Source organism: Mastigoproctus giganteus, chromosome 8 (genome assembly GCF_048544385.1).
Source record: "Mastigoproctus giganteus isolate SK-2022 chromosome 8, ASM4854438v1, whole genome shotgun sequence".
Lineage (NCBI taxonomy): Eukaryota > Metazoa > Arthropoda > Arachnida > Uropygi > Thelyphonidae > Mastigoproctus > Mastigoproctus giganteus.
In genome coordinates this window covers 153488064-153500548 of record NC_143582.1, presented here as the reverse complement: position 1 = coordinate 153500548, position 12485 = coordinate 153488064, and the positions used below count along the sequence as shown (strand labels likewise).

At 34.9% G+C, this 12485-nt stretch overlaps 1 protein-coding gene across 1 annotated transcript in view; it reads left to right on the top strand.

Moving 5' to 3' along the window:
• CLS (cardiolipin synthase) overlaps positions 1 to 11434 on the top strand; it is a 119418-nt gene extending 107984 nt beyond the window's left edge. The window contains exons 6-7 of the mRNA XM_090379834.1: positions 2607 to 2698; positions 11267 to 11434. Of these exons, the coding sequence (XP_090235960.1) occupies positions 2607 to 2698; positions 11267 to 11270 (96 nt within the window). The 3' untranslated portion in view covers positions 11271 to 11434. The remainder of the gene's footprint in view (positions 1 to 2606; positions 2699 to 11266) is intronic.
• Positions 11435 to 12485: the final 1051 nt, after the last annotated feature.

Sequence of the window (12485 nt, the reverse complement as noted above, 5' to 3'; positions counted from 1 at the left end):
TCAACAAAATACACATGTAATAATATGTAATGAAAATGTATTAAAGTAAATTTGTATGCATATGAAATGAAAAAAATTCTTCATGAACAAAAAAAATCTGTTTTACACATAACAAGATTTTATTCATTTTCACTTTCTGATAATAAACGGCGCATACATTTGCGTACGACTGGAATATCACTAGAAATGTTGTGGACCTGGTCTTCTTCCTCTATTATGAAATTCTATCTGTGATCTCTTGAGAAAAATCAGCACGAGTCTCCTCTGGTGCTGATGTTTCACCGGTTTTTACGAACGAATTCAGTTATTAATCGTTGTGTTCGTGTTTTGGTTAGGCCGTTATATAATTCTCTGTAAGAGGCTGTCAACAACTTCAGTTCACATTGAAACTTCCCAGCGCGTTCTTCATTAGGGTCATGTTTGACAAAATGATTACCTAATTTTCTGGCCAGTTCCAGACCTTCTTTTATTAAATCTGCATTTAGAACAGAATCATTTTCTTCATTATCACTACGTTCTGTGGGATAAGGAGTCCCAAGGACAACCTCTAATATTTCATCTTCGCTTAGGGCTTTGTCGGTTAACAATTCATCAATATCTTCAAACGATAGATCATCGAATCCTTCTCCACCAATTTTGTGTGCCATTGTAATGATGTTGGGAAATTCGGTCGTATTAGGGATGATGGGATCTTTGCTTTTTACACATTGTGGCCAAACCGCTTTCCAACACGCATTTAAAGTTGCTGGTTTTAATTCAGTTAGCGCTAATCCAACTTGATTGATACAATCCATAATTGAGAATTTCTTCCACACATTAATGACTGTTAGTGTTTCATCATTCAGTTTGTCCAAAACGTGTTGGAATGTTCGTTTTACGTAGTATGTTTTAATTGTCGCAATTATACCTTAGTCTAGCGGTTGTATCAAAGATGTAGTATTAGGTGGCAGAAATAAAATTTGTATGTTTGGGTGTTCCAAGACAGGATGGCCGGGTGCATTGTCAAGAAATCAGAAGAACTTTAAATTTGAGACCTTTCAAATTCATATAACATCTGACTTCTGGCGTGAAACATTTGTTGAACCATTCTGTAAAGATAGCAGTTGTCACCCAGGCCTTCTTGTTTGACATCCAGTGAACAGGCAGTTTATTGATATCTACACCTTTCATTGAACGTGGGTTTGGGGCTCGATTTACCAGCAGTGGTTTCAACATACGATCTCCTGAAGCGTTGGAGGAAAATAACAAGGTCACACGATCCTTAGCTACCTTAAAACCACCAGCAGTTTTCTGCGATTTGGCTACATACGTTCTGTTCGGCATTCGTTTCCAGAAGAAACCAGTTTCATCTGCATTCCACACTTGATCAGGAGTGTATCCTCCGTCTTCAATAATTTTTGCAAGTTCCTGCGGGAATACTTTAGTGGCCGGTTCATCTGCAGATGCAGTTTCACCTTTAATTTTTATATTGGGAAGAGCATTCCTTTTAAGAAACCCTATCATCCAACCTGTACTCGCAGAAAATTCATACTTTCTGTTTAACTTTCTGTTTTTTGTTTGAGATGAAGTGCTTGGCTTCTTTTCTTTAATCTGTCTGTAAATTCTTAGTGCTGTTTGCTTGATGGCATTTCCATCTACTGGTACTCTTTTTTGTGAGTGATCTTCTATCCATATTACCAGAGCCTTTTCCATTTTTTCCTTGACAATATCTCTTGTATATGATGATGAATTAACACTTACTTTTGTTCCAGAACATACCGACTTCCTAATTGCAGCTTCATTTTTCTTAATAGTTCTTACGGTAGCTTCATGTACACCAAAATGCTTTCCTACAGACGTAGCCCCTTGTCCAGTTGCAAGACGATCTAAAATTTGAATTTTAAGTTCCAAAGAACTCGCTTTCCTTTTCATTTTGGTAATAGGCGAATTATTCGACATTATATAAGGGCTACCGAAAAATATCTCAGTTATAGTTAATAAAAAAAGTATGAAAAATTTGTAAACTTACAATTTATTGACTATAGGCAAAATTAATAAATTTATATGTGCACAAATTTCACTAAAGATTCTTTCACTTTGAAATAGAGCTTATTACTAAATATCTTTCGAAGATACAATGCACGAATACCGTAGATGTGCACCAAATTCAATAAAAACGTTGATGATTCATAGATACCTAGACGTACACATTGGTAACCAAAAGCACGCATTTCAAAACGCACACACTAGCTAATCCATCACACTAATAAATAGCTGATAATCACACTAATCTATTGGTGCGTGTAATATAGAAATGATACTAATATGCCACAAATAAAAAAAAAATTCTTAGAATTTAGGCAAAAAAATTCATAGAAATCGTGTTAAATCAAAATGACTCGTGTAAAAAGAGATTGAAATATTTATTTTGAATTCGTGTTAAATCAAATTCGTGTAAAAAAAGTTCGTGCAAAAACAGAATTAGGTGTATTCTCTTATATAATTACTTGCACAAAACTCTCTAATATTTTGTAGTTTTGCTTCATATAAAAGTTTATCTAAAATATCATTGCTGTTAATAAGTAAACTGCAGGATGAATAATATATATTTTTTTGTTACTTTAAAGGCAAACACAGCTGTTCAACTTATATTGGCAGCAGTTACCCTTGCAGCACCAGTGTTCAACTATATAGATCATCCCTATTTGCATATACTATGGTATGTTTTTTTTTTTTATATTATCATATCAGTGATAAAGTTTTTGAATTCCAAACTCTTTTTTGGTTATTTATGTCCATTTTATTTTAATGATTGAATAAATAAAATTATAGTTAGCATTTGTAAGAGACTAAGTTTAACTGCGCTTATTGAAGTGAGGTTGGCAGGATACACATATGACTATAGTAATTTAGTGGTTTACTGGATGTCATTAGAACTGAAAATCCTGATTTAACTTTATGGAACAAAAGAAGATGATAATAAGTTCATTTTCTGTTGTTAGAAATCATATAAGAGATTAAAACTTTTGATACTGTAGTGTAACGTATATACCATAAAAATTAAAGTAAATTTGTACTTTAATTTACAGTTGTGTTTTATATATTCATATTGAAATTAAATATTTGAAAAACAGAAAAAATGATATGCTGACTAATATTTTATATAAATTACTTTTTGTTGCATTATATGTATTTATATTGAATGACTCAAACTGAATAGTGCTCAGTTGGCTGTTGCAGAGGTGAGGATGATGCGATTGTTGTCATTGCTGATAGTTTCAGTTGTTAACATTATGTTAACAACATAATTTGTTATGATAACAAATTATGAAGGTAAACAGAAAAGGCGTAAATTTAAGGGAACTTCTGTAACCAGTACATATGGTTGTACTGGGTACAGTACAGTACAGTACTAAGCTATTTTCACAATGGTTACCACCAATTCTATTAATAACCATAGAGTTGAATTGGTTTTCTTGAAATAATCTTAATGATATTAGTGATGGCATAATTGAGAGGTCATCATCAGGGAAGGTGAGAGTTTGGCTGAGTGGCATGAGATAATGAAAGACTTAAGCTTTTGTTTTGATAACAACAGTTAAAATTCCTCTACTGTCATATTTTTTAAAAATTTTGTTGTTTTTGATTTCATAATTGAATGATTAATCATCAGTTATTTCAATTATCAAAATAGATTATTAATCATTTGATTATACCCTTTCATCATCATCATCAGCCATTTTAAATCCACTGCAGGATGAAGGCCTCTCCAGCAACTTTCCAGTTCCTTCTGTTTTGTGCAATGGCTATCCATTTACTACCCACAAACTCATGAATTTCATCTATCCATCTCTGCCGTTGTCTTCCAGGTTTTCTTCTAGCTCCTCTTGGGTACCATTCTGTTATTTTCTTAGTCCATCTGTCATCATGTCTTCGAGCTATGTGTCCTGCCCAAGACTATTTTAGTTCTTTAGTTTTGATAAGCCTTTACTTGAGTTTGCTGCCTAATCCATGTGTTTCTCTCCTTATCTAACAGTCTGATTCCCAATATAATTCGTTCCATTCTTCACTGTGTAGTTCTCAGCTTCTCTTCCATTCTTTTAGTGAGTGCCCAAGTTTCACTTCCATAAGTCATGGTGGGGAGTATATATTGGTTCATTATTTTACGTTTCAGACAAACTGGGATATTGCTCCTCAGTATGTGACTATATTTCCTGAATGCTATCCATCCAAAATTTATTCTTCTCTTGACTTCCAGCTATTTATCATTATTACAGCTAATAACTTGTACCAGATAAGTATATGACTCCACCTTTTCAATTACTGCTCCTTCAATCATTATTTCCCTTTCTGTGGCATACTTGTTCATCATTACTTTTGTTTTAGCCATATTCATCTTTAGTCCAAAATCCTTACTAACTGTGCTTAAATGATTAAGATTTTCCTCTAATTCTTTGGGATCGTGGTTTATGACCACAATGTCATCTGCAAATCAAATGGTTTAGGTACTCTCCATTCACATTGACTCCTTTCTGTGACCTGTAATCTTCTGAAGGCTTCCTCAGGGGAAGCAGTAAACAACTTCGGATATATTGTGTCTCCTTGTCGAACTCCTTTCTTGATTTTAAATTTTCTGCTGTCTTTGTCTAGTCTAATAAAGGATGTAGCGTTCTCATATATTTTCTTCAAAATCATAATATGTGGAGTATCTATTCCTTGTCTTTCCATTGCCTTATGCTGTATGGAGTCAAATGCCTTTTCATGATACACAAATGCCAGGCATAATGGTGTTTTATATTCATTTTCTTTCTCCATTAGCTGTGATATTACGTGAAGGTGATCCATAGTTGAGAATCCTGTCCTAAAGCCAGTTTGCTGATTCTCATCAAGTATTCTTTCTAATCTGGTAATGACCCTTGTGAACAACTTGTAGATGTGGGATAACAAGCTATTTGGTCTATAATTTCCAATTTCAGATTTATCTTTTTTCTTATGCAGCAAAACTATGATTGCATCGTTCCACTCCTTAGGCGTCACACCTTTTCTAATGCATTTTGTGAAAAGTGTTGCTAGTTTTTGTGTCATATCTCTTCCTCAGAATTTTAACAACTCTACAGTAACTTCATCTTCCCCTGGGACTTTCTGGTTCTTCATTTTCTTCAACGCATGTTCTACCTCATCAGGAAGAATATTGGGTATGTCGCATATGTTGCTAATTTGCGATACATCTTCCTCACTGGTGGCATCATTCCCTCGCTCCTTGTATAATTCTCTATAGTAGCCTTCTGCTATTTATAAGTACACCATCGCTATTCTTCAGTTTCAGTATCATTTGTCTTTCTTTATTACTGCTCATGGCTGTTGATTTAAGCCCTTTGTTTTCCTTTAATGCTTGTTCTACTTTTCTTTTTGTTTTAAATCTTCTTATGTCCTCTCTGAGTCTCTTTCTAATGGCTTTGCATAACTCAGTATACTCAATTTTCTCATTGTCAGTGTTTATCCTGCTCTTCATTTGTCGCCTTCAGTTCATCATAACAAGTGTTTCTGTACTAATTTTTCTTCTTTGTATTTATTATTACCTATAAGTTTCTTGGGCTTTATGACTTTCAGAATGTTGTAATATTCCTCGTTGATATCTTGGTCCTGAACAGTCTGCAAAAGCTCAAACTTGTTTTTAAGTTCCAGTACATACTGCTTTTTCTCCTCTTCTGTTATCTCAAAGACCTTTGTATTATTTACTCGAGTCAGTTTTTTCCTTTCCTTTCCTACATCTATATCAAGTGTACATCTTGCCATTCTGTGATCACTTCCAACATTTACCTTATTCAGGACGATAACATCATTCATGATATATCTTCTGTTAGTGAGGATGAAGTCGATTTTATTAGTTTTTAATCCATTTGGACTCTTCCATTTCCACTTACTGTTCACCGTTTTCTTGAAAAAAGTGTTCATTACTGACAATCCTTGGGGTTCTGCAAATTCCTTGAATTTGTGAAGTTTAACCTTGACAAATGCAAAGTACTGCATATGGGGAGAAGTAACCCCAGAGAAACGTACCAACTGTGTGGTACTACACTTAAGGTGGTAGAAAATGAAAAAGACCTGGGAGTAATTGTGCGGGCAGATATGAAGTTTTCTGAGCCATGCAAGACAGGCTGCCAGGGCAGGTCATGGGGTTTTGTCAATGATATATAGGAATTTTGCTAGCAGGGAGAAGGAGGTGATTGTCCCTCTGTATAAGGCAATGGTCAGGCCACGCCTTGAGTACTGCGTACAGGTCTGGAAGCCTCATTTTAGGAAAGATGTAGATTTATTTGAGCGTGTACAGAGAAGGGCAACAAGATTGGTGAGGGGAATGAAGGGATCCTCTTACCAAGAGAGGCTTAAGTTCTGCAAATTGCAGTGGCTGGAGACTAGGCGCCTGCGCGGTGATCTGATTGAGGTGTATAAGGCCTTGAATGGATTGAGCACGCTGAATTCTGATGGGATCCTTCCACTTTTCAGATTACGCACCTAAGGGGCCATAAATTCAAATTAAGAAAGGACAGATGTAGAATAGATGTGCGGAAATTTGCCTTTAGCCAAGGGGTGGTTAATTGCTGGAACAACTTCCGTCTGTCGTTGTGGAAGTTGATAGGTTGAATAAATTTAAGGAGGAACTGGACAGGCATTTGGAGGGAATGGTGTTTTTTTTTTTTTTTTTTGGCTGATGCTACATAAGCTCATACAGTTGCTTTCTTGCATCACATGCCACTACTATTTCTACTATTGACTTAATCGCTTGCTCCCTCAGATATTCTTGTTATCTGTCCTTTTTCTGTTGCTTGTCCACTATTTCCCTATTGTTTTTATGTAGAATGTTACTTCTTGCATGGTTTTTCCTTATGTTGCTTAGCTTCTCCACTTTTTTGTGTACTAAATGTTCCTTATGCTCATTTTGCAGATACTCATTTCTTTTGTATCTCTCCTTCATCTATATCTGTTTTGCCTTCCTTATTTCTGTTCTAATCAAACTGTCATACATCTTATATTTTTCTTCATCTTTGTTCTTAAAGTTTTTCCTGTCACCCATTGATGTTTGGCTTTCCTTTGGGCCCATCCAAAAGTTGCATTTGCAGCATTTGTCATCTTCTTGAACTGGATCCACTCCGATTCTAGGTCTCTATCTAGCAGAACAAAATTATTATTTTCCATTCACCCTTCCGTTATACTTGTGATATTTCTCCCATATGCAGGCTGGCTAAGTTTTTCTTTGCCCCAGCCTTTCTTTAGTCCTTTACTCTTTACCCTTTGTGTTTAATTTTATAACCAGCTTCCCTGTTAGTTGGCAGTGGTCTGAACTGATATCAACTCCATGATAGGTTTGACGCTTTTGATGATGTTTCAGAATCTTTAATTGGTCTGATTTCAGTTAATCTTTGTTTAGGTGTCAGTGGGAGCCTTCCATGTGTATAGTCTTCGTGGTGGTAGCTTGAACCAGGTGTTCATAATGTCCATTTCATTCTCTTGGCAAAAAGTCGACCAGTGCATCTCCCTTTTTACGTTGTTTCCAGTCAGAAAAGGCCAACAGTGTTGCCAGCCCTGCCTGCTCCAACTTTGACATTGAAATTTCTCATAATTACATTCATTCCTTTTCTTTTGGCCCAGTTTAGGATGTATTTGAGATCTTCTGGAAAATCTTGGTATGATGTTGAGTGGTACTGGAAGAGAATTAAATTGTGGCAAAACAATCCTGTCTGAAAAAGCCCAATATCCATTTAGGAATTTGATCTTTTCATTCCTGATAAGAATTCCCACTCCTTTGTAATATTCCTTTCCACCAGAGTATATGCGTTTGTGGCCTTTCAGCAGTACTCATTTCGCCTTGTTCTGGCCATAGGAGAGGTGCTCCTAGGCCCATGATATTGAATGTTCACATTATCAAGTTCTTTTGCGACATTTTCTAATTAACTGCCTGATACACACTTATGACGTTCCAAATCATAATTTTAAATGGTTGATCTTTGTTTTTGAATTTAGTTTTATAAGTATCTGGCTTATCATTTGAGGAAATAAACTGATGGATTCTTTGTTGGCCAGAGGGTTTTGGCCTTAAATGGCCAGAACCCTCTGGCCATTTAAGGCCTGCCCAGGACTGAGGGCCATTTTTGTTGTTTGGCTATCTTCAATACGACACTCTCCAAATATAACCAACTAAAACTGACTTAAAATAATTGTAATGCATTCTTCCACTCATTGCTCATGAACAGTTTGACATTCGTCACCCTGGGATCGTATATGAAGGCCCCAACCCGACCCCAAACATATCGAACCCACACGAAACTCTGAGTGATAGAAGACATTGTGTAAAATTCATTAAAGCATAAGAACTGATCACAACAATGATATAACTTTAAAATTACAATGTGAAATAAAACTACTTTACAAATGATTTCCTTCCCTTAAGTGGACTAGGCTTTTTGACTAACGTCTTGTTCACAGGTTGGAAAATTATGCGAGCCATGTGTGTGTTAAGCTATTAATAGGAGATTTTTTGCCCTGGCGCATGTGTGTGAACAACCACGAATTGGAAATGAGGAAAGGACGTCAAACGTTGATAGAATTACCATGCAACTTCATTTCCAAAGTCTCGGGTGATTAATAATTTAGTATAGTTCTGCTGGATGTGTAGAAATTTTGCTTCATTAAATAGGAATGTATGATTTTCATTTACTGCATGAAAAGCTAATTCTGACACCGTAGCTTGTGAAGCACGAACTGATGCGGTATGTTGTGCTTCAATCTGAGGTGTAGAGTATATCTGGTCGAGCCTTGGTAGGTGGAGTCACATTTGCCATACGAAATGTTATATACAAAGTCATTTATTTGTGCATTTAAAAAAGAGTAGGTAAGAAAAAACAAATTGCTTGCTTCAAATTTCCTTCCTCACATAAGTAACTATCCAGTTGACCTTTGAATTTATTCAAACTGTTAGCCTCGACTACCTGTGAAGGCGCCTGCTCCAGGATTCAATGACTTGCTGCCTATAAGACTCTAAGAGGGGTTAGTAAAATGAATGAAGGCAGAATTTTCACTGTTACAGAGAATTACAGAATTCGGAGGCATAAATTTAAATTCTTCCCCAGTAATTTAAATTTATGCCTCCGAATTCTGTAATTCTCTGTAACAGTGAAAATTCTGCCTTCATTCATTTTACTAACCCCTCTTGGAGTCTTATAAGCCTCAATCAGGTCACCTTTGAGGTGCCTGGCTGCCAAGCTCTGTAGCTCACATAATTGGAGTCTTTCCTCATATGATTTGCCGTTGTGCCGATCTCACCCTTTCTTTGGACCCTTTCAAGAAGCTCAGTGTCTTTTTTCCGACGAGGTCTCCATACTTGAACACAGTATTCCAAATGTGGCCTTACAATTGCCGTATGCAGTTGGGCTACTGTATAAGCCCCCCCCCCAAGTGTATAATTTATTTCAGGGTTGCTATTTCCCAAGTGTAAGACCTTGCATTTTGCTACATTAAAACATAGCTGCCACTTTTTTGACCATTCTTGCAGCCTTTTCAGGCCATCCTGAAGGAATGCTGCTTGGTACTGACCATTAACTATTCTGCCGATCTTTATGTTGGCTGCAAATTTTGACCTCAAGGGTTTCTATCCCATCATCGATGTTGTTTCTGATTTTCATAAATGATGTCAATAAAACTAATGATGTATGCCCAATAGGGCATTAGTTTTAGTCTTGCTATATGTCCTATAGGGCATACAGCACTAGTTTTGCCAACAATATTGTATGAAATAGTAAAATTTGGATGGAGGATGATCCATTTCAATTTTGAGGTTGTTCCATTAGTTCTGGTAAGAGATTGCACAGAAAATGTTTTTTTTTTTTTTTTTTTGTTTTTGGTTTTTTTTGAAAGGTTATGAAGTTGATATGTTTATTTCTGAATATTATAGTTTATTTTAAAATGGATGCTTATCTTCTGCTTCCAGAGATGAATCACATGAGATGCAGCCTTTTGGGTTGGGGAGGACATAATTCAGAGGATGGGCCCCTCCTCCCATAAAAAATAATAATTTTTTTTCCTGAGTGAACAGATAACAACTAATTCTGATGGTAATGGCACCAAAAATGTAGCAAAAACAGCAGGTCATCTGACAAGTGGCCAACTTTCTTTTTGATTTCTGGAAAATGTTTTGGGTTTTTGATACCTGCTTAAATAATGCCAATATTTCATCTTTTCTTGGATTGCAGTACTTATTGTACGTACTTTTTAAGTTTTAACAAAAATTAAAAATTTCAAAACTTGTTATGTTTTATGCTTTTTAATTTCAAAAAACAAAAATAATTAAATAATTCTGATGAAAATTGCAAAAGAAAAAAAAAAAACAGAAACATTTTAACATAAAACAGTCTCTTGGTCTCTTCAATTTTACAGTTTAAAAGCATGTTTAGTGTGTGCAAAATTTCACTCATGCACATGTGCATATATTTCTGCCTATTATTATGTATATAAATATTATTAAAAAATTAACAAAAACATATTTAACACTATTAGTTACTTCATGCCACACAAAATTTGGAACTCTGTACTTCCACATTGTAGCAACCCCCTTGAGAGAAAATATGGTCTTCCTGTCTATATGAAAAACAATAATATATCTTCAAAGCCAACTAGGCTTTGAAGATATATTAGGGTAAGACTGTAGATGTTTATTGAACTAGAAAAGGAAAACAAGTAATCTGAAACTATAAATAAACAGTGTCAGCGCTTGTCCAATATGATGCCACTCTTCAAGCAAAAAGCCAAATAGTTGCAAAGATGGTGGTGAGCAGTGGTGTATCCAGGTATCATCGTAAGGGGGGGCATGGCAACCAAGCTTTTGAGTTTTTTTTTAGAATGCCTCCTGCATTCTTTTTCTTTAATTTAAAATTTTTGGTTAAGGAGAGGCAATGCACCCTCTGCCCATCCCCGAATATGCCCCTGGTGGTGGGTCACCTGACAGGTTCTTGTGGTTGGTTGATATGTTGTTTAGTGGCGCAAGGGCTACAAAGGCCATATTGTGCCTACAGGTTCTTGTTTGCAATCTTTGTACAAAAACCATGAAAAAAACCACTTCTGAAACTATTTCAGTAAAAGTTTGAATATATATAGGAAAGTAGAAAAAATTTCAGATTTTTAATCATTGATTAATGTTTTTAGTGGGGAAGACATTTTCAGGGTCATCTGCCAGGTGACCTGCCTCTACTGCTGGGTTAAAGAATAATATTCTGTAACATTGATTTTCTCTTAGGTGAATGGCCAATCACGAGAGTGCAACAGCAGATGCATTTGAGTGGACCATGGTTCCAGGGCCAGCACTGATATGTAAGGCGCCTTTGGGCAAACAGCTTTTTGGTGCCCCTTCAATGATCTAACTGTAAATTTAAGCCCTTAGACCCAGAAGCACTATATAGTCACTTTATGAAGGACGAAAAGGGAAAGATATACTACGTACATACGACAACCTTTCACTACATAAATGCTTTAATAACAAAAACAATTAATAGTTACAAGAAAAATAATATAATTTTTTTATATTATGATTATAAAGATATTTCTAACATTTTTAATACAATATTGTAACTTTTCTGGCCTTTAAACTAGCAAACTTTTTAATTATATTACTTAAATCTAATTCTTCTAATACATCACTTTCTATAGAAATTGTTGATAAATTAGATAATCTCTCTTGAGACATTGATGATCTTAAATAATTTTTTATTTTCTTCAATTTTGAAGAACTTCGTTCGGCAGTAGCAACTGTTATTGGTAATGACAAATATATTCTTAAAGAAATAGCAGTATTTGGAAAAGAATCAACTAAATGATTATTATAAATAAAATTCAAAACATCCTTGGGTGTCATGTTTTTATTTAAGAAACATTGCAAAGATTTTATTTCTTCAAATAGAGATAAACCATCTATATCACTACTCTTATTTGAGTAATCTGTTAGTTTTAGTTGTAAATCTGTACAATGTGTTAGGAGTTCACTTTCATCCCAATTCGATAGTGTACTTAATTTTGATATAACTTTAAACGTGCCATTATATTCTAAAAGTTTAAATCACTCACACAATGAAATTAAAGCAGAATCTATTAATACAAAAAAAAAAAAAAAAAAATTAAAATTTAATTTTGGGTCTATGATGCATTCATCTGTTGATTCGTAATCAAAACATCTTTACTTTCCTCTCTGTCTTGTATTGACAGGAAATGGTTCGATATCTATGTCTTCTGTGATTTGTATCGCACAACTTATAATAGATTCAAATGATTCATCTGTTCTAAATTTGTTTAAATCATCTTTAATTTTTTTTTAAATTTTCAAGAGCTTTGCTCAAGTTAAAATCATCATTCTGTAGCATTTTGCTAACAACATTAATTTTACTCAAAATGTCATGCCACACAATAATAGAACAAATAAATTTAAATTATGTTAATTTTGATATCAATGTGTTTAGCCTGAA